This window comes from Peromyscus maniculatus, chromosome 1, assembly GCF_049852395.1.
Source record: "Peromyscus maniculatus bairdii isolate BWxNUB_F1_BW_parent chromosome 1, HU_Pman_BW_mat_3.1, whole genome shotgun sequence".
In the NCBI taxonomy this organism is placed as follows: Eukaryota; Metazoa; Chordata; class Mammalia; order Rodentia; family Cricetidae; genus Peromyscus; species Peromyscus maniculatus.
The window spans coordinates 13443204-13468125 of NC_134852.1; the positions used below are offsets into that span (position 1 = coordinate 13443204).

Here is a 24922-nt window from a genome sequence, read left to right on the forward strand (position 1 = left end):
GGGGGTTGTGGTTTTGCATGCAAAGTCTAGACCAATAGTTTCAAAAAATCACCTTGCCCTTTCTACCCAATCCCAAATTGCCAATTCTCGGCTTGAAAGAAATTAAAGACTTTCTAGAGATCAATGAAAATAAAAGTGCTGAAGTATGACTTGATGATTCTCTGGATTTCCTCATTGTCTGTTTTTATGTCTCCATTTTCATTTCCGATTTTGTTAATTTGGCTTCTCTCTCTCTCTCTCTCTCTCTCTCTCTCTCTCTCTCTCTCTCTCAGGTTAATTTCGATAAGGGCTTATCTAACTTGTTGATTTTCTCAAAGAACCAACTCTTTTGTTCCATTGATTCTTTGTATTGTTCTCTTTGTTTCTATTTTATTGATTTCAGCCCTCAATTTGATTATTTCCTAGCCTCTGTTTCTCGTGGGTGAGTTAGCTTCTTCTTTTTCTAGAGATTTCAGTGGTGCTGTTAAGTCACTCGTCTGAGATTTCTCCAATTTCTTTATGTGGGCATTTAGAGCTATGAATTTTCCCCTTAGCACTGCTTTCATGGTGTCCCATAAGTTTGGGTATGTTGTACATTCATTTTCATTGAATTCTAGGAAATCTTTAATTTTTTTATTTCTTCCTTTACTCATTGGTGAATCAATTTGGCATTATTTAGTTTCCATGAGATTGTAGGCTTCCTGTAATTTTTCTTGTTGATGAAATCTAACTTTAAGCCATGGTGGCCTGATAAGATACAGGAGGTTTTTTCAGGTTTTTGTATCTGTTGACATTTGCTTTGTGACCATGCATGTGGTCGATTTTGGAGAAGGTTCCATGAGGTTCTGAAAAGAAGGTATATTCTTTTGTGTTAGGGTGGAATATTCTGTAGATATCTATTAAGTCCATTTGAGTCATAATGTCTGTTAGTTCCCTTATTTCTCTGTTAAGTTTCTGTCTGGCAGACCTGTCCATTGGTGAGAGTGGGGTATTGAAGTCTCCCACTACTAGTGAAAGACCCCAGCATACTAGCTTAGCCTAACGCCATTTCAAGTAAGGTCTGAAAAGCGCGGGGTGTCTACGGCCGGCCTCCTGGCCCCAGAAAAGGGTACTAAAGGTCAGCAAAACAACTTGGAGCCAGGCAGCAGGCGTGTCAAGCTCGGGGGAAAAACCACGAGCTGCCCTGAGTTTGAACCCGGCCTCATTTGAATCGTCCAATCAGAACCCTGTAAACCATGAGCTGCCCTGAGTTTGAACCCGCCCTCCTCGTGCTCCTGCTGCCCGACCCTATAAAAACCCTCCGCTCCAGCCCGGGGGCGCGCCAGTCTCTTGAGCTTCTTGAGGGACTGTGTTGTCCCGGGTACCCGTGTTCCTGAATAAAGCCTCTTGCTGTTTGCATCTGACTCGTGGTCTCGGTGTGATCTCTGGGCGAGGTTCTCTCCAGAGGGAAGACTGCCTTCGGGGGTCTTTCATTTGGGGGCTCGTCCCAGGATTAGAGACCCCCCGCCTCGGGACCACCGACCCACTGTCAGGAGGTAAGCCGGCCGGCCTTGGTGTATGTCGTTTCTGTCCTGTCAGAGTGTTGTCGGTTTATCTGAATGTTGAATGTTGTCTGTTTGCGCGCCTGAATCGGTCTGGAGTCAGTGGGGCTGAAGGAGCTGACGAGCTCGGACTTCGCCACTGCGACCCTGGAAGACGTTCCACGGGTCTCTGAAGTCCCCTTCTGGGGCACGGGAAGTCCCCTCTGGGGCACGGTTTTTCGGGGCCACCCCCGTATCAGAAGGATACGTGGTGCTGGCAGGGGACGGAGAATTCAAACACTCCGTGTCCCCATCTGAGTTTTTGCTTTCGGTTTTACACCGGAGCCGCGCAGCGAAACTGTTTCTTGTTTGTGATGTCGGTTTGTTTTGCGTTCTTTGTCTAATCCTTCTCCATCCAGGAATTAATATGGGACAGACTGTCGTTACCCCCTTGAGCCTAACTACTGACCATTGGTCGGACGTCAAAGGCCGGGGGAGCAATGAAGGTGTTGTCATCAAGAAAAACAGATGGATGACCCTCTGTGAGGCCGAATGGGTCATGATGAATGTAGGATGGCCACGGGAAGGGTCATTTAATCTCTCTCTCATTTTACAGGTTGAGAGGAAGGTGTTTGCCCCCAGCCCCCATGGGCATCCAGACCAGGTTCCCTACATCACCATTTGGAGATCCCTGGTTGAAAACCCATTCCCCTGGGTCAAGCCCTTCCTCCCACAACCCTCTCTCACTCCCCAACCTTCGGCGCCTCCTAACCCCCTTTCTTCTCTCTACCCAGTCCTTCCCCACAGGGAGCCTTCCAAGCCCCCTGTCCTTCCCCCTGACCCTAACTCTCCTCTTGTAGATCTGCTGGTAAATGAACCGCCGCCCTACCAGCCGACCCAGGCGGCTGCGCTCGCGGCGGCTCCTGTCACGGCTGCGCTCGCGGCGCCTCCTGTCACGGCGCCGGCTGCGACCCTCCCGGCGGCCGCCCCCCCCCCCCCCCCCCGTGATGACCCCGCTCGCTGGGGACTCGGAGGAAGAAGAGGAAGCAGTCCAGTCCCCCATCGCGGGCCGCCTCAGGGGCCGCCGAGCCGGCCCCCCCACTAAGTCCAAAGCCTTCCCGCTTCGGGAAGGCCTCAACTATCAGTTACAATATTGGCCCTTCTCTGCCTCAGACCTTTATAATTGGAAACAACATAATCCCCCTTTCTCCAGGGATCCTGTTGCCTTGACCAGCCTAATTGAGTCCATCCTAGTGACTCACAGGCCGACTTGGGACGACTGTCAGCAGCTCCTGCAGACCCTCTTAACAGTAGAGGAAAAGCAGAGAGTTTTCCTGGAGGCCCGGAAGCAGGTTCCGGGCGATGACGGGAGGCCAACCCAACTCCCAAATATCATCGATGCAGCTTTTCCCTTGACCCGCCCAGACTGGAACTTCAATACACCTGAAGGTAGGGAGCATCTACGTCTCTATCGCCAGTTGCTCTTAGTGGGTCTCCGAGCGGCCGCCAGAAGGCCTACCAATTTGGCTCAGGTAAGGAATGTGATACAGGGAAAGGAAGAAACACCAGGTGCATTTTTAGAGAGGCTGAAGGAGGCTTATAGGATGTACACTCCGTATGATCCAGAAGACCCAGGGCAAGCTCCAGGTGTCATCCTGTCATTTATATACCAGTCTAGCTCAGATATCCGAACCAAATTGCAGCGGTTGGAAAGTTTGCAAGCGCTAGGTTTGCCAGATTTATTGAAGGAAGCAGAGAAAGTGTTCAATAAGAGAGAAACTCCTGAGGAGCGTGAGGAAAGGAGATGGCAGAAACGTGAGGAAAGGGACAAGAAACAACATAGGGAGATGAAAAAGGTTTTGGCCGCCGTTGTGTCTGAGGGACAGCGGAGAGAGGGAGATAGGTCGGGAGAGCGAAGGAGGCCACCCCTTGATAAAGATCAATGTGCTTACTGTAAGAAGAAGGGACACTGGGCCCGAGACTGCCCCAAGAAGCCACAAGGACTCCACCGACCCAAGCCCAAAACCGTGGACCTCCTTAATCTAGAGGACTAGGGGAGTTGAGGCCAGGAGCCCCCCCCTGAGCCTAGGATAACCCTCAAGATCGGGGGGCAGCCCGTGACCTTCCTGGTTGATACTGGTGCCAAACATTCAGTCCTAACCCATGCCGGAGTGCCTCTTAGCCGGCACTCTGCACTGGTGCAGGGGGCAACTGGAAACAAGAGGTATCACTGGACTGCCGAGAGAAAGGTCCAACTGGCATCAGGGCAAGTAACTCACTCCTTCCTGCATATACCTGAATGCCCCCATCCGCTGTTAGGACAGGACCTATTAACCAAATTGAAGGCACAAATCTACTTTGATGAGAAGGGACCAAGAGTCACAGGTCCTAAAGGAGACCCCCTACAAATCCTTGCCCTCAGTTTAGAGGAAGAATACCGTTTGTTTGAGGCAGAACCCACGGAGACGTCACCTGAGGAGCTACAGAACTGGCTGAGAGAGTTTCCTCAGGCCTGGGCAGAGACTGGGGGCTTGGGGTTGGCACGCGATCAGCCACCGCTGATGATCTCACTAAAGGCCTCCGCGACTCCCGTTTCAATCAGACAATACCCAATGTCACAGGAAGCTCATGAGGGGATCAAGCCCCATATTCGGAGGCTCCTGGACCAAGGGGTGTTAAAGCCCTGCCAATCACCTTGGAACACCCCTCTCTTGCCTGTTAAGAAACCGGGGACAGGAGACTACAGGCCGGTCCAGGACTTGAGAGAGGTCAATAAGCGGGTGGAGGACATACACCCCACGGTGCCTAACCCCTATAACCTTCTGAGCACCCTACCACCGACCCACGTCTGGTACACTGTGCTAGACCTGAAGGATGCCTTCTTTTGTTTAAAACTGCACCCTCAAAGTCAACTGCTATTCGCTTTTGAATGGAGGGACCCAGAAAAAGGGCTCTCGGGACAATTAACCTGGACCAGGCTCCCGCAGGGCTTCAAAAATAGCCCAACCCTCTTTGATGAGGCCCTACATGCAGATCTGGCCGGATTCCGGGTCGAACACCCAACCCTGACTCTGCTCCAGTATGTGGACGATCTACTCCTGGCGGCCAGGAGTCGAACCGAGTGCATGGAGGGCACTCGAGCTTTACTGGCCAGACTTGGGCAGAAGGGCTATAGAGCCTCAGCCAAAAAGGCCCAAATATGCCGAGACAAGGTCACCTACCTAGGTTACACCCTGAGCGGGGGGCAAAGATGGTTAACAGAAGCAAGGAAGGAGACGATAATCTCCATCCCCCCTCCTCGGAACCCCCGCCAAGTTCGAGAATTCCTGGGTACGGCTGGGTACTGCCGCCTTTGGATTCCTGGCTTTGCCGAACTGGCAGCCCCATTATACCCCCTCACTAAACCAGGGACCATGTTCCAATGGGAGGAGAAACATCAGAAAGCGTTTCAACAGATCAAGAAGGCCTTACTCGAGGCCCCGGCTCTGGGTCTGCCAGATCTAACCAAGCCCTTTGAGCTGTTTGTGGATGAAAACTCAAGTGTTGCCAAGGGGGTACTGGTGCAAAGACTGGGACCTTGGAGGAGACCTGTAGCGTACTTATCCAAGAAATTGGACCCGGTGGCTACAGGATGGCCTCCATGCCTCCGCATGGTGGCAGCCATTGCCGTATTACTCAAAGATGCGGGAAAACTGACTCTGGGACAACCATTGACTGTGCTGGCCTCCCATGCAGTGGAGGCCTTGGTCCGACAACCACCGGACAGATGGCTTTCTAACGCCAGAATGACTTACTATCAGGCCTTACTATTGGACTCAGACCGGGTAAATTTCGGGCCGACAGTTTCCCTTAACCCTGCCACTTTGCTGCCACTGCCTAGCCCCTCCGAGGAGCACGACTGCCTCCAGATTCTAGCCGAAGCACATGGCACCCGCCCTGATCTGACAGACCAGCCGCTCAAGGATCCAGACGCTGTCTGGTACACTGACGGGAGCAGTTTCCTGGAAGAAGGGGAGCGCAGAGCCGGAGCAGCTATAACCACCGAATCGGAAGTGGTATGGGCATCGCCGCTCCCGCCCGGAACATCGGCCCAGCGCGCAGAACTGATTGCGCTCACCCAAGCCCTCCGGATGGCAGAAGGTAAAAAGCTCACAGTTTATACTGACAGCAGATATGCCTTCGCCACTGCACATGTCCACGGGGAAATTTACAGACGGAGAGGCCTGCTGACGTCCGCGGGTAAGGAAATCAAAAACAAAAAAGAGATCCTGGACCTCCTAAAGGCCCTGTTCCTCCCGCTCCAACTCAGTATTGTCCACTGCCCGGGGCATCAAAAGGATGACTCTGCGGTAGCCAGAGGGAATCGGCTGGCAGATCTGACTGCCCGAACAGTGGCTTCCCAGCCAGCAGGAAACAGCCAGTTGATGGCTATACAAGAACCACAGCCTGAGAGAGAGCCCGTGCCCTATAGCCCAGAAGACCATGAGCTAGCAAAGAAAATGGGGGCGGACTGGGAACAAAGAAGACAGGCATATATACTAGGGGACCGGATGGTCATGCCAACCTCCCATACCCGATATATGCTGAGATTCCTCCATGCATTGACCCATTTGAGCAAAAACAAGATGAAGACCTTATTAGACAGAGAAAACACCTGGGCAGTGCTGCTGAACCAGGATCAGGTACTCCAGCAGGTAACTTCTACCTGCCCAGCCTGTGCTCAAGTCAATGCAGGAAAGGTTCATCTAAACAAGGGGGCCCGCCAAAGAGGCCATCGTCCTGGTGTTCATTGGGAAATAGACTTTACAGAAGTAAAACCTGGACTCTACGGGTACCGGTATCTCCTGGTCTTCGTGGACACCTTTTCTGGATGGATCGAGGCATTTCCAACCAAGAATGAGACGGCTAACGTGGTAACAAAGAAACTGTTGGAAGAAATCTTCCCCAGGTATGGGATGCCTCAAATATCGGGGTCGGATAACGGGCCTGCCTTCGTCTCCCAGGTAAGTCAGAAGGTGGCCAAACTATTGGGGGTTGATTGGAAACTCCATTGTGCATACCGCCCCCAGAGCTCAGGACAGGTAGAACGAGCTAATAGGACAATTAAGGAGACTCTAACCAAATTAACGCTTGCAACTGGCACTAGAGATTGGTGCTCCTACTTCCCTTGGCTCTCTATCGAGCCCGAAATACCCCCGGCCCACACGGCCTTACCCCTTTTGAGATCATATATGGGGCCCCACCTCCTGTTGTAAACTTTCTCCATCCTGATATTTCCTCTCTTGCCACCACCCCTACTTTAGAAGCACATCTTCAAGCCCTCCAGTTGGTGCAGAGGGAGGTCTGGAAGCCCCTGGCCAAGGCTTATCAGGAGCAGCTAGACAAGCCAGTGGTGCCCCACCCCTTCCAGATCGGGGACTCCGTTTGGGTCCGACGACACCAGACCAAGAGCCTGGAATCACGGTGGAAGGGGCCCTATACTGTCTTGCTGACCACCCCCACTGCACTCAAGGTCGACGGGATTGCTGCATGGATCCACGCCTCTCATGTGAAGGCTGCCAGGGAACCCGACCCAGCAGGATCCAGAAAGTCAACATGGACAGTGCGCCATACACGAAACCCCTTAAAAATAAGGTTGACCCGCGGCTCCTCTTCCTCCCCCTCCTCTTAATCTCTACCTACCCCCAGGGGACTAGGGCGGCAGAGAGCCCGCACCTAGCTAAGAGGCTCACTTGGCAGGTCATCTCACAAACTGGGGAGACGGTCTGGCAAACGACCGCCTTTCACACCCCCTTTACATGGTGGCCTAACTTACATCCAGATCTCTGCCAATTAGCAGCAGGGTCAGAGGACTGGGACATCCCTACCACTGACCCCATGAACCCCAGAGCACCAGACGTCTGTCAGGATGGTAAGGGAACTTGCAAATGTAGTGACGGGAGATACGGATGTGGCCACCCTAAAGCCAGGGCAGCCCTGTCACAACTATCCTTCTACGTCTGCCCCCGGGATGGTAGGGACAGAAAGCTGATTAGCCAATGTGGGGGTTATGAAAGTTACTTCTGTAAAGCATGGGGATGTGAAACAACTGGCAATACCTATTGGAAGCCTTCATCCACTTGGGACCTCATTAGGGTAAAAAGGACTACCCAAGGGGAAAGCCGCACATGGCGCCCACTCACCCGAGCACATTGTTGGGGTTTCCCAGGCGAGCTTAGTACATACTGGGAGGGGGAGGGCCCCTGTATAAACTTCACCTGCAACCCCCTAAACATATCCTTTACTCAGAAAGGAAGGGGGACGGCACAAGATTGGATTAAAGGAAAAACATGGGGACTTAGATTTTTCATGACAGGACAGGACCAGGGATTTACCTTTATGATTAAACTTAAAATTGAGGAGCCCTCCGCCTCTATAGGCCCCAACCAGGTTCTCTCTGACCAAAAGCGCCCCTCTTTACCTGCTCCAGCACCCCCGAGGGCTACCACCCGACCCAATTCGGCCATTCGCCCAAGCACGGCTCCGAATGCCGCTGTAACCCCAGTCACCCTCCAACCACCCAGACCCGGTACGGGAGACCGGCTATTGAATCTTATAGAGGGCGCTTACTCAGCCCTCAATGTTACTAGCCCAAATCGGACTCAGGAGTGCTGGTTATGCCTAGTTTCCACACCTCCCTATTATGAGGGGGTGGCCGTAGTCGGAAGCTTCACCAATTCCTCTTCACCCCCATCAGGATGTGCCTCAACACCTCAGCATAAGCTCACAATCTCCGAGGTGTCAGGACAAGGACTATGTCTGGGGACAGTACCCTACACCTACCAACACCTGTGTAATCTCACCCAGGTACTTGTACCAGGACCCCATTATCTCGTGGCTCCCAACGGAACTTACTGGGCCTGTAGCACTGGACTTACACCATGCCTCTCCCCCTCAATACTAGTTAATACGGCCGATTATTGCGTGCTCATAGAACTGTACCCCAGGATAGTCTATCATACACCTGAAGATATCTATGCCCGATATGAAACAGGGGTCCCCCGTATAAAAAGAGAGCCAGTCTCACTAACCCTGGCCCTGATACTAGGTGGATTAACAATGGGAGGGATCGCCACCGGAATAGGCACAGGTACCACTGCCCTCATGGAAACCAACCAGTTCCGACAACTCCAGGTTGCCATGCATACCGATATCCAGGCACTGGAAGAATCCGTGAGTGCCTTGGAAAAGTCACTCACCTCCCTGTCGGAGGTAGTTCTGCAGAACCGGAGGGGATTAGACCTCCTCTTCCTGCAGGAAGGGGGGTTATGTGCTGCCCTTAGAGAAGAATGTTGCTTCTATGCGGATCATACTGGGGTGGTGAGAGATAGCATGGCTAAGTTAAGAAAGAGACTAGAACAGAGACAAAAACTCTTTAAAGAACAGCAGGGGTGGTTTGAAGGATGGTTCGGAAGGTCCCCCTGGCTCACCACCCTCATCTCCACCCTTATAGGGCCCCTTCTGATTTTATTGCTCCTTCTGACGCTCGGGCCCTACATCCTAAACAGACTTGTCCAATTTATCAGGGAACGTGTTTCTATAGTTCAGACCTTGGTATTGACCCAACAATACCAACGACTCAACCAAGTGGGAATGGAGCCACATCCCTATTCTTCCCCATGAATGGAGGATTCCATTCCCTGAGATAAGAAAATGGGGGAATGAAAGACCCCAGCATACTAGCTTAGCCTAACGCCATTTCAAGTAAGGTCTGAAAAGCGCGGGGTGTCTACGGCCGGCCTCCTGGCCCCAGAAAAGGGTACTAAAGGTCAGAAAAACAACTTGGAGCCAGGCAGCAGGCGTGTCAAGCTCGGGGAAAAACCACGAGCTGCCCTGAGTTTGAACCCGGCCTCATTTGAATCGTCCAATCAGAACCCTGTAAACCATGAGCTGCCCTGAGTTTGAACCCGCCCTCCTCGTGCTCCTGCTGCCCGACCCTATAAAAACCCTCCGCTCCAGCCCGGGGGCGCGCCAGTCTCTTGAGCTTCTTGAGGGACTGTGTTGCCCCGGGTACCCGTGTTCCTGAATAAAGCCTCTTGCTGTTTGCATCTGACTCGTGGTCTCGGTGTGATCTCTGGGCGAGGGTCTCTCCAGAGGGAAGACTGCCTTCGGGGGTCTTTCACTAGTGTATGGGGTTTGATGTGCTATTTAAGCTTTAGTAAAGTTTCTTTTACAAATGTAGGTGCTCTTTTATTTGGGGCATAAATATTCAGAATTGAGACTTCATCTTGGTTGATTTTCACTGTGATAAATATGTAATGTCCTTCCCAATCTGTTTTGATTGATTTTAGTTTGAAATCTATTTTATTAGATAATAGGATAGCTACACCAGCTTGCTTCTTAAATCCATTCGATTGGAAAGTCTATTCCCAGCCTTTTATTCTGAGGTAGTGTTTTTCTTTGAAGTTGAGGTGTGTTTCTTGTATGCAGCAGAAGGATGAATCTTGTTTTTGTATCCATTCTGTTAGCCTGTGCCTTTTTATAAGTGAATTGAGACCATTGATATTGATGAATATTAATGACAAGTTATTGTTAATTCCTATTATTTTTTGATGATAGTGTTGTATGTTTCCCTTCTTTGTTATTTGTTGGTGTGGGACTATCTATTGCCTGTGTTTTCATGGGTGTATCTAACTTCCATAGGTTGGATTTTTCCTTCAAGTGCTTTCTGTAGGGCTGGATTTGTGGAGAGATATTGTTTAAATCTGGTTTGATCATGGAATACTTTGTTTACTCTGTCTATGTTAATAGAGTGTTTTGCTAGTTTTAATATTCTGGGATGGCATCCATGGTCTCTTAGTATCTGCATAACATCTTTCCAGGACTTTCTGGCTTTTAGAGTCTTCATTGAGAAGGCAGGTGTTATTGTTATGGAATTGCCTTTATATGTTGCTTGGGCTTTTTCCTTTGCAGCTCTTAATATTTTTTCTTTATTCTGTATGTTTAGTGGCTTGATTATTATGTAGCGAGGAGACTTTTTTGGATCCAGTCTATTTGGTGTTCTGTAACCTTCTTGTATTTTTATAGGCATTTCCTTCCTTAGGTTGGAGAAGTTTTCTTCTATGATTTTGTTGAATATATTTTCTGTGCGTTTGAGTTGTTATTCTTATCCTTCTTCTATCCCTATTATTCTTAAGTTTGGTCCTTTCATGGTGTCCCTAATTTCCTGGACATTTTAGGTCATGACTTTGTTGGCTCTAGTGTTTTCTTTAACTGATGAATCTATTTCCTCTACTGTATCTTCAACACCAGAGATCCACTCTTTAATCTCTTGTATTCTGTTGGTTATGCTTGCATCTGTAGTTCCTGTTCATTTACTCAGATTTTCCACTTCCAGCATTCCCTCAGTTTGTGTCTTCTTTATTGACTCCTTTTCAGTTTTGAAATCTTGAACTGTTCCCCCACTTGTTTAATTGCTTTCTCTTGGCTTTCAAGGGATTTACTGATTGCTTTCCATTTTTGTTTGACTTTTCCTGGATTTCTTTAAGGGAATTTTTCATTTCCTCTTTTAAGATCTCTAGTATATTCTTAAAGTCACTTTTATGGAAGATATCTGTATTGGGTAGCCATTCTAGCTTTGATCTGGAAGTTCCAACCCCCATTGAGGCTGAGGTAACTGTCATGCCTACAAGGCGGGGCCAAGAGGGGACCCTAAAGACCTGAGATCCAGATGTGCCAGCCTTCTTTGTTCCTGGATCGTGGACACTGGAGGTAGACCGAGCAGAGTTCTCCAAAGAACACCGCCAGACTGTGCTACACCTTTCCCAGACCCTGTTACCTATCCCTTCACCTGTGAGTTGCCCCACAAAATAAACCTCCCTTTTTAACTACATGGAGTTGCCTAAATAATTTCACCAATAGATATCTTCTGTTCCTTCTGTGTTGGTATGTTCAGGTCTTGCCTTTGTAGGTTCTGATGGAGCCATATTGTTTTTATGTTGTTGACTGTATTTTGGCACTGGTGTCTACCCATCTATTTCACCACTCAGTGCAAGCAGTGTCTGTGTCTGAGAGAGGCTCTCTTGGTCTGATTGATACTTTTGATCCAGTGGGAGCTCTTGGTCGAGTAGATGCTGATGGATTCTTTGTCTCAGGGAGCAGCTCTTAGTCCAAATGGCACTAGTGGACTCTCTTAGTCCAGTTGGGTGCTGGCAGGCTCTGTCTCAGGGAACAGGTGCAGTCTCTCACTATCTGACTTTCATGCTGTTGTGGTTTGGATAAGGTACACCATATAAGGCTCTGCCATTTTAATACTAGCTTTCGAGGTGGTTGCGGTTTGGAAAGGATAAAGATGTGTGTCCTTTTCGGTGCAGGTTTATCACTGGGGCCAAGGTTAAAGTTTAAAGTTTCTTTAAACTTTAAATAACTCTCACCATCCCAAGTTCACTTTCTTCCCACTTATGGAGTATCAAGATGTGAACTCTCAGCTTTCACTGCCATCCTTCCTCTATTCTCCCATCATGGTCTCAAACACTCTGAATTCAGGGTTTTGTACCCCTGTTGTGGTTATTCCACAGGTCTAACTATATGACGAGGAGGGAGAAATACTGCTATTAACCAAAGATGAGAGCTGTTCTTTCCTGTACTGGTAGAAATAGGACTTGCCATCTCCCTTTGATCTTCCAGGGCAATAACAACTGCCATCACCCAGACACATCCTCTGCCTGGAGACTTCAGACACAGACTTGATCAGACAATTACATCTACAACTGAGAGCCTCCAGTCACTCCAAAGACAGATGAACCATCCTGCAGGTTTTGTGCTCCTTAATAGAAGAACACTAGACATAATAACCACTGAATATGGGAAGACTTGCTTGGTATTTAGAGAAGAATGTTACTTCTATGTAAACAAATCGAATGTTGTTAAAAATTAATGATACCACCTCAAAATATTCCACAAAGACCTGCTCTAAAAATTCCAGCCATAGAGCAAATTATCTGGATCCATAACCCCTTATTATCTTGGCTCCCACCCTTTGTCAGTCCTCTGATTATGCTGTTTTATTTGGATGCTTGCCCCCTGCCTTATTTATTGACTTCGGTACCATTGCTAAAATCACCACAATAAGGTCATGGTTCACTACCAGACCCTGAACTCTTCTGTCACAGGCGACAAATTCCCGAAGGTTTACAGTAATGCCTCTTCATTAATAACCAAAAACAGGAAGATGTTGGAAGCCATGGCTGACTGGTCAAGGTCACAGCCTGCCATAAGCCTAGCAGCTTTTTCTATTAGTTGGACAAAATGGAACCACCTCCCTCTAGCAGAACTTCCTGCTTTCTACCTAGCTTTATCTGGAGAATGTCCTGAGGCCTGGAAAAATGACCTAATCCAAAAGCTGTCTCTGAAACCAAATGCCTGATTCTTCTTTAACTTAGGCCTTGCACAGATTCGCCACTAAGAAGACTTGTCTGCTATAGGACCCTATTGTACATACTAAGCCTTGTGATAGGGGTGTGCCAACTAATGCGAATTAGGGTTTGTCCCTTAGCTCCCCAATCCTATACGCTCCTTATACTCTGGAATAAAATTGAACTTATTCACTGAAATCTGTATCCCAAAGAGCTAGCTACATTCCTGCTCATGGGTCACCAAATATTTCTGTTGCCCCATCTGCCTCTTTCACCTCTCAATCTCGTGGCTAACAGGCCTAGAGGGAGAGGACCCCCACACAAGTCATTGTCTTTTTCTTTGTATCTTTGATCTAGTTAGATGTTTCATAATTCCTGGAATACTGACCAGGGATAATTTTTGTACAAAAAATTAGATTGACAAAGAAGTTAATTAAAGAAAAACTCATTGTATCCAACACAGTAGAATGTCTGGATTGACTGGAGATTCAACATTCACACAGCATGGGCCAATCACCTGGCCAGGAGATTATACCCTACATTATACCAAGAGGAAGGACCACCCCTAAAAGATGGGTGTGCCTTAAGCCTTGCTGAAGAATAGATTTGTAAAAAAAAATTCACTTTGATGAAATATTGTACTTTCCTTCCTTTATTCCCATATCCTTGCAAGGCTCTTACAGAGCACAGCCATGCTGCTCTGAATTACCCTTCCTTCTTTCTCTGCTCTAAGCATGATTGACACAATGGTTTTTATTCTTTAGTATTTCTTCAAGCCCCTCTCCCCATCATGGGGCTGTCTGCCACTGTGTGACTCATCTCTGTTCTGGCTTACATCAAGTTCATGGCTCTTTCCCAACACTTGTTGATTCACAGATGGAAAAATACCAGACTCCTGATTAAATTTTGATGGTCTTCCAGAAGGACTTCATGTCAGCATTTTTGAAAGTGTGAAACTGTACTGTACAATAAGCCCCATTGGAAATACATTCAACAAATCCCTTGATCTACACTGGAGTGCACCTCCCCACACCTGAGGACAACACAAATTGAAAACGTAGATGCTCCCAAAGGAAACATGGGAAACTTTCTCTAACTTCTGACAGCTAACCCTTAATGTCCAACAAAGTAAAAAACATTATCATTAACAAGGTAAAAATTGTGATTTGCCCTGAGGACCAATGTTTTTTTCCTTCATTGGAGGTAGTCTCCATGCAAACACTGTCACTGACATGACAGATGACAAAGTAATGCACTCTCTGAGGGATGTTAGTCTAGTCAACAGTCCTTTTTATGAGCACTGGTACCCTGTTTTCATTCAGTCATCTGCACAATGTTCCTTGGAAAATGTTGGAGAGGTAAGCATTTCCTTGAAACTGTCTCAGGGAAGAGAAGATCTTAAAATGGAGACTAAATAGGAGCTTTGTTTCTTCAGTAAGTGTATAGGAGCTGGCCTTCATCTCTGTGAGAATCTCTATCCTTGCTGTGGCTGGACAGGTGGGATTATTGCAACTGTAGATGTCTGCATAACATTCTCTTATCCCTATTGCAACTCTTCTGAAGTCAACATTAATGGTTAGGATAGTTGCGTTTTGTCTCTTCTTTACCTAATGATGTCAATGATTTCTTCATCCCAAAGAAATGTGTTTCACAGCTTAACACTTAGTAGAAAATGATGTTGAACTTGACATCTAGTTCATGTTTTGATGTCTGATTTTTAGCTGATGGATGAAGACTGATTGTTCCTCTGGAAAACAATATATGAAGTCAGCTGCACATTAAATAAGAGCCTTCAAAGCCATGATTTAAAGACACGAGTTTCAAAAGAATTTGTCTTTGCAAAAGGTTTAACTGTGATGATGTATCAATCATTTTGTGTGTGGCTGAGGGAAGCTGATGATGACTCAGCTGCATCTCCAGTTTCTGCTTCCTCATTAAAATAGGGAAGATACACAAAATTATGAATGAAAGAAATACTTTTGTCATATATATATGTGTGTGTGTGTGTGTGTGTATATATATATATATGGAAAAATCCATGTGTGTGTGTGTGTGTGTGTGTGTGTGTGTGTGTGTGTGTAAATTGAGTTCTTTATATATTTTTTTTGAATAAGCCCTCTGTGAGATGTGGGTTGGTGAAGATCTTTCCCATTCTGAAGGCTGCTGTGTTGTCCTATTGACAGTGTCCTTTGCCTTACAGAAGCTTTTCAGTTTCATGGGGTCCCATTTATTAGTTGTTGATCTTAGTGTCTTCATTATTAGTGTTATATTCTGGAAGTGGTCTCTTTTGTCAATCCATTCAAGGTTATTCTCCACTTTCTCTTCTATCAGATTCAGTGTGGCTGGATTTATGTTGAGTTCTTTGATCCACTTGGATTTGAGTTTTGTACATGGTGATAGATATGGATCTATTTGCAATCTTCTACATGCCTACATCCAGTTGGACCAGGATTATTTTTGAAGATGTTTGCTTTTTCCACTGTATAATTTGGCTCTTAGTCAAATGTAAGGTGTCTACACATGTACGGACTTCTGTATGGGTCTATGATTCCATATCTCTCTGTTTTTATCCAGGAAATATGATTTTTATTACTATTGTTCTGTAGTATATCTTCAGCTCTGGAATCTTTATACCTCTTGAAGTTCTTTCATTGAACAGGATTCTTTTAGCTATCTTGGGTTTCTGGTTTTTCCATATGTAGTTGAGTATTTGTGTTTGAATATTAATGGATTTGCATTGAATCTGTAGATTGCTTTTGGAAGGATGGCCCTTTTTACAAGTTAATTCTACCAATCCATGAGCATGTAAGATCTTTCTATCTTCTGATATCTTCTCCATTTTCTTTCTTCAAACACTTGAAGTTCTTGTCATATAGGTCTTTCACTTTCTTGGTTGGTGTTTTACCAAGATATTTTATATTATTTGAGGCTACTGTGAAGGGTGTTGTTCCCTTGATTTCTTTCACAATCCATTTGGCATTTGTATGTAGGAGGGCTACTGATTTTTTGAGTTGGTCTTGTATCCAATCACCTCATATAAGGCGTTTATTCTCTGAAGGAGTTTCCTTATTGAAATTTTCTGGTTATTTATGTGTATAAGGATATGTGTATATAAATTGAAGTTCATATTTGTGATCAGAGAACTGGTTATTTTATTGAAATATTTTGTATTCTATCACTTTGATAATCTGCATAAAATTTTCTCAAAATCTGATTTTTGCTACTTAATTTACCTTCATGATTTTATGAATTATAAATTTGTATTTTTATCCTTTTTAAGATATAGTAATTTTATTTTATGTATATAGAGTTTTAACTGCCTGTATGTCTGGCACCACATTTGTGCAGTGCCACAAAAGCCATGAGAGGGCATTCAACTTGGGGAACTGATGTTACAGGTGTTATGAACGACCATGTGGGTGCTGGATTTGAACATGAGTCTTGTGAAGAGCCATCACTCCAACCTCCAATTTGTATTTCTTAACACTTTTTATCATTGAGGGAAGATGTTGAATTTGAAAGATAAAAAAAATGTGTTCCACTGTTCAGTGTTCATGTGTTTTTATATCATAATGTGTTACAACGGGTGTGATGTTGACCAAGAATGATACAACTGTATCACTAATACACTTGCATCATGAGGTGAGGGAAAATACATAAAGCACAAAGTAATAGTCTGAGTTGTCTCTGCAGTGTTCTCCAGGACAAGCTCCTATACTGTGATACAGTAGTGTCTCCCTTCATAGAAGAAATAAAGACTCAAATCATTCTAATGCTCAGACTTTGAGAAGCGTTTTGAGGACAGCAGTGTTCCTTCTGGTCATCACTCCAGCCTGCACAAAAGTCATGTCCGTGTCCTCTCAGAGTAAAGCTCTAAAAACAACTGAGGAATTGGCTCTTCACATGCTCCTGCTTTCCCAGGTTGGAATTGGGACTCTGGCCAACATTCTTCTGTTTTTCCACAATTTCTCTCCCAAATTTACTGGTTCTCAACTGAGGCCCACACAGGTCATTGTCACCAACTTGGCTGTGGCCAATGCCTTCCTTCTCCTGGTCACTGCATTTCCAAACAAGATGATGGTTTTTGCTCCAAGGAGTCCTCCAACTAACCTGAAATGCAAAATTGAGTTCTTCATTCGTGTAGTGGCTCGAAGCACAAACATGTGCTCTACCAGCGCACTGAGCATACACCAGTTTCTCACTCTTGTTCCTGGTCACTGGGGTAGGCTGATACCTCAAGGAAGAGCTCCTAATGTCCAGAGTTATTCTTGTTACAGTTGTTGGTTGTTCAGTGTCATAAATAATGTTTACTTTCAAATGAAAGTCATTGGTCCACAGAGAACAGGCAATGACACTAACAAAAACAGCAAGTGGGTCTGCTCCACATCTGGATTCAGTGTAGGCATGGCCATCTTGCGTTTTGCCCATGATGCCACATTCATCAGCGTCATGATCTGGACCAGTGTCTCCATGGTGCTTCTCCTCCATAGGCATCACCAGCGAACACGGCACATCCTCACTGCCAGTCAGAACCACCGAGGCCATGCTGAGACCAGAGCAGCCCAAACTGTCCTCATGCTGGTGGTCACATTGTTGGCTTGTATCTCCTAAATTTTATTTGTGTAATCTTTCACACTTTTTTAATGGACTCTCGTCTCTGGTTGAGGCATGTAAATGAAGTTTTGACTGCAGGTTTCCCCACTATTTCTCCTTTCCTGTTGATCTTTAGGGATCCTAAGGATCCCTGTTCTGTGCTCTTCAACTGCTGAAATCCACAGTCAACATGACAAACAGAAGACAGCTTTACTAGCAGCCATATACACTCTAAAAAGTAAAAGTTGTTTGAACATTCTTCCTCATAAACCAGACATGTTGATTCCCTGAACATATCCCAGCACTGGGGAGAATGAGCCAGGAGGATTGCAATGTAATCAATGGCATGTCAGCCTGCAGAGTGAAATCCAGGCCAAATTGTGACAAGGAGACCCAGGTTCACAACTCTGTATCTGCACCCTAGGAAAGAAAGAAAGTAAAGAAAGAAAGAAAGAAAGAAAGAAAGAAAGAAAGAAAGAAGATAAATTAACAAATGAGAAAAAGCAGAACGAAAAAGAACACCAGTCATCTTATATTCACCCCAACCCTAGAAAATCAATGTGTTCATATATTGTATTAGAGCACATGCAATCCATTCTGCATCCTATATATCCATATCCTTTTTCTTTTTTAAAATATTTCTTTTTTTATTAAGAGATTTTTCTATTCATTCTATTTGTCAATCACAGATTCCCCTGTCCTTCCTCCTTCCACCCCCTAGTACTCTCCTCCAACCCATGCCTATTCCCCCTCCTCCAAGGCAAGGTCTCCCATGGGGAATAAGCAGAGCTTGGCACACTGTGCCGAGGCAGGTCCAAGCCCCTCCTCTCTGCACCAAGGCCATGCAAAGCATCTCACCATAGGCACTAAGCTGTAAAAAGCCAGCTCATGCACTAGGGACAGGTCCTGGTCCCACTGCCTGGGGCCCAACAAACAGTTCAAGCTAAATAACTGTCTTGCATATCCAGAGGGCCTAGTCTAGTACCATGGGGTCTCCTCAGGTATTGGTCCACAGTTCATGGGTTTCCACTAGTTTGGCTAGTTGTCTCTGTACTTTTTCCACTTATTCCAACCGTGGTCTCAATATTCTTGCTCATAGAATCCCTCCTCTCTCTCTCTCTCTCTCTCTCTCTCTCTCTCTCTCTCTCTCTCTCTCTCTCTCTCTCTCTCTCTCATCTCTGTCTCTCTCTCTGTCTCTGTATCTCTGTCTCTCTGCCTTTCTCTCTCTCTCTCTCTCTCTCTCTCTCTCTCTCTCTCTCTCTCTCTCTCTCTCTCTCTCGTCGATTGGACTCCTGGAGCTTTGCCTGGGACCTGGCTGTGAATCTCTGCATCTGTCTCCAACAGTAGCTGGATTAGGGTTCTATGATGTCAGTTAGGGTATTCAGCTATTCAATCACCAGAGTAGGTCAGACCTAGCACCCTCTCGACCATATCCAGTAGTCTATGGTGGAGTCATCTTTGTGGATTCCTGGGGACCTCCCTAGCATTCTGCTTCTTCCTATTCCCATGGTATCTTCATTTATCAAGGTATCGCTTTCCTTGTTCTTCCACTCTGTTCCTGATCCAGCAGGAACCTCCCACTCCCCTAAGCTCTCATTCCCCCTTCCCTTGCCCTCCATTACCTTTTTTCCCCTGGTTTGCTCATGTAGATCTCATCCTTTTCTTCATCATGGGTGATCCCTGTGTCTTTCCTAAGGTCCTCCTTACTAGCTAGTCTTTCTGGAGCTGTGGGTTGCAGTCTGGTTATCCTTTGCTTTACATCTAGTATATACTTATGAGTGAGTCTATACCATGTTTGTCTTTCTGAATCTGGGTTACCTCACTCAGGATGATTTTTTCTAGTTCCATCCATTTGCCTGCAAACCTCATGATATCATTGTTTCTCTCTGCTGAGTAGTACTCCATTGTGTATATGTAACACATTTTCTTGGTCCATTCTTCAGTTGAGGGCCATCTATGTTATTTCCAGGTTCTGGCTATTGCAAATAGTGCTGCTATAAACATAGTTGAGCATGTATCCCTGTGGTATTATTGAGCATTCCTTGGGTTTATGCCGAAGAGTGGTATAGCTGGGTCCTGTGGAAGATGGATTCCCAATTTTCTGAGAACCCATCATACTGATTTCCAAAATGTCTGTAAAAGTTTGCATTCCCACCAAGACTGCAGTGTAGGAGTGTTCTCCTTGCTCCATATCCTATCCAACGTAAGCTGTCTTCTGTGTTTTTGATCTTAGCCATTCTGGCAGGTCTAAGATGGTATCTCAGTGTTATTTTGATTTGCATTTCCCTGATGACTTAGGATGTTGAGCAATTCCTTAAATGTCTTTCAGCCATTTGAGGGTCTTCTGTTGAGAATTCTGTTTAGATCTGTACCCCACTTTTTAATTGGATTGTTCAGTATTTTGAAGTCTAGTTTCTTGAGTTCTTTATATACTTTGGAGATCAGTCCTCTGTCAGATGTGGGGTTGGTGAAGATCTTTACCCATTCTGTAGGCCGTCATTTTGTCTTAATGACCGTGTCCTCTGCCCTACAAAAGCTTCTCAGTTTCAGGAGGCCCCATCGTTTAATTGTTGCTCTCAATGTCTGTGCTACTGGTGTTATATTTAAGAAGTGATCTCCAGTACCAATGCATTCAATACTACTTTTTACTTTCTCTTCTATCAGGTTCAGAGTAACAAGATCTATGCTGAGGTCTTTGATCCACATGGACTTAAGCTTTATGCACTGTGATAGATATCTTTGTGCACTGTAATAGATGTGGATCTATTTGCAGTCTTCTACATGTTGACATCCAGTTATGCCAACACCATTTGTTGAAGATTGTTTTTTCCCCCACTGTAAAATATTGGCTTCTTTGTCAAAAATTAAGTGTTCATACATGTGTGGATTAATGTCAGTTTCTTCAGTTCAATTCCATTGGTGTTTATGCCACTAACAAGCTATTTTTATTATTGTAGCTTTATAGTAAAGATTGAAGTCAAGGATCATGATGCCTTTACTGTACAGGACTCTTTTAAATGTCCTGGGTTTGTTTTTTTTTTCATATGAAGTTGAGTATTGTTCTTTCCCCGTTTGTGAATAATTGTATTAGGATTTTGATGGGGATTGCATTGAATCTGCAGATTGCTTTTGGTAAGATTACCATTTTTACTGTGTTAATACTATTTATCCTTGAGCATGGGACATCTTTCTATTTTCTGAGATATTCTTCAATTTCTTTCTTCAGGAACTTAAAGTTCTTGTCATACAGGCCCTTCACTTGCTTAGTTAGAATTACCCCAACATATTTCATATTATTTGTGGCTATTGTAAAGGGTGATATATCTCTGATTTCTTTCTCAGCCTGTTTGTCCTTTGTATATAGGAGAGCTACTGAATTTTTGAATTAATCTTGTATCCTACCACATTATTGAATATGTTTATCAGCTGTAGGAGATCCTTGGTCGAATGTTTTGGGTCACTTATATATACTATCATGTCATCTGCAAATAGTGAAAGTTTGACTTCTTCCTTTCCAATTTCTATCCCTTTGATCTCCTTTTTGTGTGCTATTTCTTTAGGTAGAATTTCAAGTACGATATTGAATAAATATGGGAAGAGTGGACAGCCTTGTCTTGTTCCTGATTTTAGTGGAATTGTGTTGAGTTTCTTTCCATTTAATTTAATTGTGGATGTTGGCTTGCTGTAACTTGCCTTTATTATGTTTAGGAATGTCCCTATATTCCTGATCTCTCCAAGACCTTTATCACGACAGGGTGTTGGCTTTCGTCAAAGTCCATTTCAGCATCTAATGAAGTGATCACATGGTTTTTTCTTTCAGTTTGTTTATATGGTGTATTACATTGTCAGATTTTCGAGTGTTGAATCAACTTTGCAAATCTCTGGGATGAAGCCTAATTGATCATGGTGTATAATTGTTTTGAGGTGTTCTTGGAATCTGTTTGCCAGTGTTTGATTGAGTATGTTTGCATCAATGTTCATGAGGGAGATTGGTCTGTAGTTCTCTTTCTCTGTTGCATCTTTGTTAGGCTTGGGAATCAGGGTTATTGTAGCCTCATAGGAGTTTGGTAATGTTCCTTCTGTTTCTATTGTGTGGAAAAATTTAAAGAATATTGGTATTAACTCTTCTTTGAAGATCTGGTAGAAGTCTGCACTGAAACCATCTGGTCTTGGGCTTTTTTTGGTTGGGAGACTTTTAATGACGGATTCTATTTCTTTAAGGGTTACTGCTCTATTGAAATAGTTTATCTGGTTTTGATTTCACTTAGGTATGCATTAACTATCCAGAAAATTATCCATTTCTTTTAGTTTTTTAGTTTTCAGCAGTAGAAGTTTTTGAAGTAAGACCTGATGATTCTCTGTATTTCCTCAGTGTTAGTTGTTATGTCTCCCTTTTCATTTCTGATTTTGCTAATTTGGATGCTCTCTCTCTGGCTTTTGGTTAGTTTGGATAAGGGCTTGTCTATCTTGTTGATTTTCTTCAAAGAACCAACTCACTCATAGGTGGATATTAGATGTAGAACAAAGGATAATTAGACTGCTACTCACATCTCAAGTGAGGCTACTTAGTAAAGAGGACCCTAAGAAAGACACAGGGATCACCCAACCACAGAGAAATGGATGAGATCTACATGAGTAAACTGGACATGGGAAGGTAATGAAGGGCAAGGGTCAGGGAAAAGAGAGCTAAGGGAAGCAGGAGATCCCAGCTGGATCAGGAGCAGAGTGGGAGAACAAGGAAAGAGAGACCATGATAAATGAAGACCCCATGGGAATAGGAAGGAGCAGAGTGCTAGGGAGGTCCCTAGAAATCCACAAAGATACCTCTACATTAGACTGCCAGCAATGGTCAAGAGAAAGCCCGAACTGACCTACTCTGGTGATCTGATGGCCGAACACCACAACTGTCATGATAGAAATCTCATCCAATGACTGATGGAAGCAGATGCAGAGATCCATGACCAGGCCCCAGGTGGAGCTCCAGGAGTCCAATTGGCAAGAGAGAGAGGATAAATTATATGAGCAAGAGATATTGAGACCATGATAGGAAAAAGAACAGGAACAAATAGCCAAACTAGTGGAAACACATGAACTATGAACAAATAGCTGAGGAACCCCCATGGACTGGATCATGCCCTCTGGATAATTGAGACAGTCGATTAGCTTGAACTGTTTGTGAGGACCCCAGGCAGTAGGACCTAGTCCTGTCCTTAGTGCATGAGGTGGCTTTTTGGGCTAGGGCTTATGCTGGGACACTTTGCTCAGCCTAGGTGAAGGGAGGAGGGGACTGGACCTGCCTCAACTGAATCTACCAGGCTGAGCTGAATCCCCAGGGGAGTCCTTGCCCTGGAGGAGGTGGGAATGGGGAGTGGATTGGGAGGAGGGGAGAGAGGGGGTGCAGGAGGAGGAAGAACAGGGGAATCCATGGCTGATATGTAAAATTAAATTAAGTATGAAATTAAAAAAATAAATGGATTAGGCTCAATAGGCTTTCTTTTCCAGCTCTGTCTAAATATTACACAGTGGTTATTAATACCAGCCTTAGAGAGATGACTGAGTAGTTAAGAGTTCTTATTACTCTCACGAAAGACCTGGGTTTGGTTCACAGTTCCTACATGTGGCTCACAGACATCTGTGGTTCAGGTTCCAGGGGATTCAATGCCCTCTTCTGACCATTCAGGGTACCAGGCATGTGTGTGGTGCACATACACCTATTCAAGCAAACATTTATACATTAAAAATAAAAAATAATTTTTCATTTGTTTCCTTTTATTGAAAGTAGACTCTGTTCTCATACAATTTATTCTGACGACAGATTCCTCTCCTTCTATTTAACCCTTCACTCCCTCACTCTCTCCCTTCTTTCTCTTCTTTATGTCATTCATATCTTAAGGTATAGTGAGGCTTTTCAGTAAGCTGAGCATCCACTGTGCACAACTCACAGCTTGAGTTGAATCCCCAGAGCTGTCATAAAGTTGGACAGAGAGAACCAAGTCCCAAGCTGTCCTCTGACTTCCACATATGTGACATGGCACACACACACACACACACACACACACACACACACACACACAAACACACACACACAATTGTAAATAAATACATAGCAATAGTTAGTAATGAACTTAAGTGTCTGATGGGTGCTGGAGGATTCTGAAGAGATGAAGGCTGATTCACTTCCTGGGTCCTAATTCAAGGTTATCTCTGTGGCTACATGCACTAGCTGAACTTCCTCCTGTGGGAAATGGATATTTTAATGAATATGATGATGTTGATGAGGAGGGTGGAGATGGAGAAGATGATGATGAAGATGACATGAATGGAAAGGATGATGGTGGTTATAATAATGGGGGGAGTTAGCATGTGTTTCTTTCTCCTCAATATGGAGATTTAACTTGACTGTGTATCAGTATATACATAAATATATAAATAAATGCACATAAAGTATACACATAATGCTGTGGGATGGTCTGTATGTCAAATTACTCTGATTGTACAATAAATAAAACACCGATTGGCCAGAGGCTAGCAGGAAGTATAGGCGGGACTAACAGAGAGGAGAGAAGAAAGAACAGGAAGGCGGAAGGAGTCACTGCCAGCCGCCGCCATGACAAGCAACATGTGAAGATACTGGTAAGCCACGAGCCACGTAGCAAGGTATAGATTCATAGAAGTGGATTAATTCAAGATATAAGAACAGTTAGCAAGAAGCCTGCCATGGCCATACAGTTTGTAACCAATATAAGTCTCTGTGTTTACTTGGTTGCGTCTGAGCGGCTGTGGGACTGGCGGGTGACAAAGATTTGTCCTGACTGTGGGCAAGGCAGGAAAACTCTAGCTACCACATAATATATGAATAAACATACATAATATTTGATTTAGTAAAAGACAAAATAAATTTAGGTATATTTAAATTGAGTATACTTAAATTTGTTAAACATAAAATAATTATATATAATTTTGATATGTAAAAACATTTATGAGTTTGACTATATATGTGTGGTGTATATATAAATACAAATAATTTGCCTAATATCTGGATACTTAAATCTTTCCAAGAATTTCTATGTATTGTCTATGGTATCTAGAGGGTAGAATTGTTTTAAAATGTAATGTGATATTTTGGAATGAGCTTATCATTTATGATGATCTTTCCTATGCTGAAATTTAATTATTCTTCTCTATTTTCTTCCGCAAATTAATATGGTTACTCATAATTAGATTTTGAACATCCATGGTATGATGTGCTAATTTGGTCTCATTGATTGACTTTCCAGTATCAATTACATCAGCGTATATATTGCCCAGCTTCTAGGTCTCTAAATTGACTTTTGGGGCTGGAGAGATTGCTCATTGGTTAAGAGCACTTTCAGGTCTTGAAAAGTACCCAGGTTTGATTCCCAGCACTCTATAATAGCTCACAATCATCTGTAACTC

At 44.7% G+C, this 24922-nt stretch overlaps 1 protein-coding gene across 1 annotated transcript; it reads left to right on the forward strand.

Annotated features, from left to right (window-relative positions):
- Positions 1–1926: 1926 nt before the first annotated feature.
- On the forward strand, positions 1927–17661 carry LOC102926809 (uncharacterized). The gene is given in 5 exon segments (XM_076573131.1): positions 1927–2067; positions 4487–4752; positions 5380–5738; positions 16725–17492; positions 17495–17661. Coding segments are annotated over 5 exon segments (1701 nt in total).
- Positions 17662–24922: the final 7261 nt, after the last annotated feature.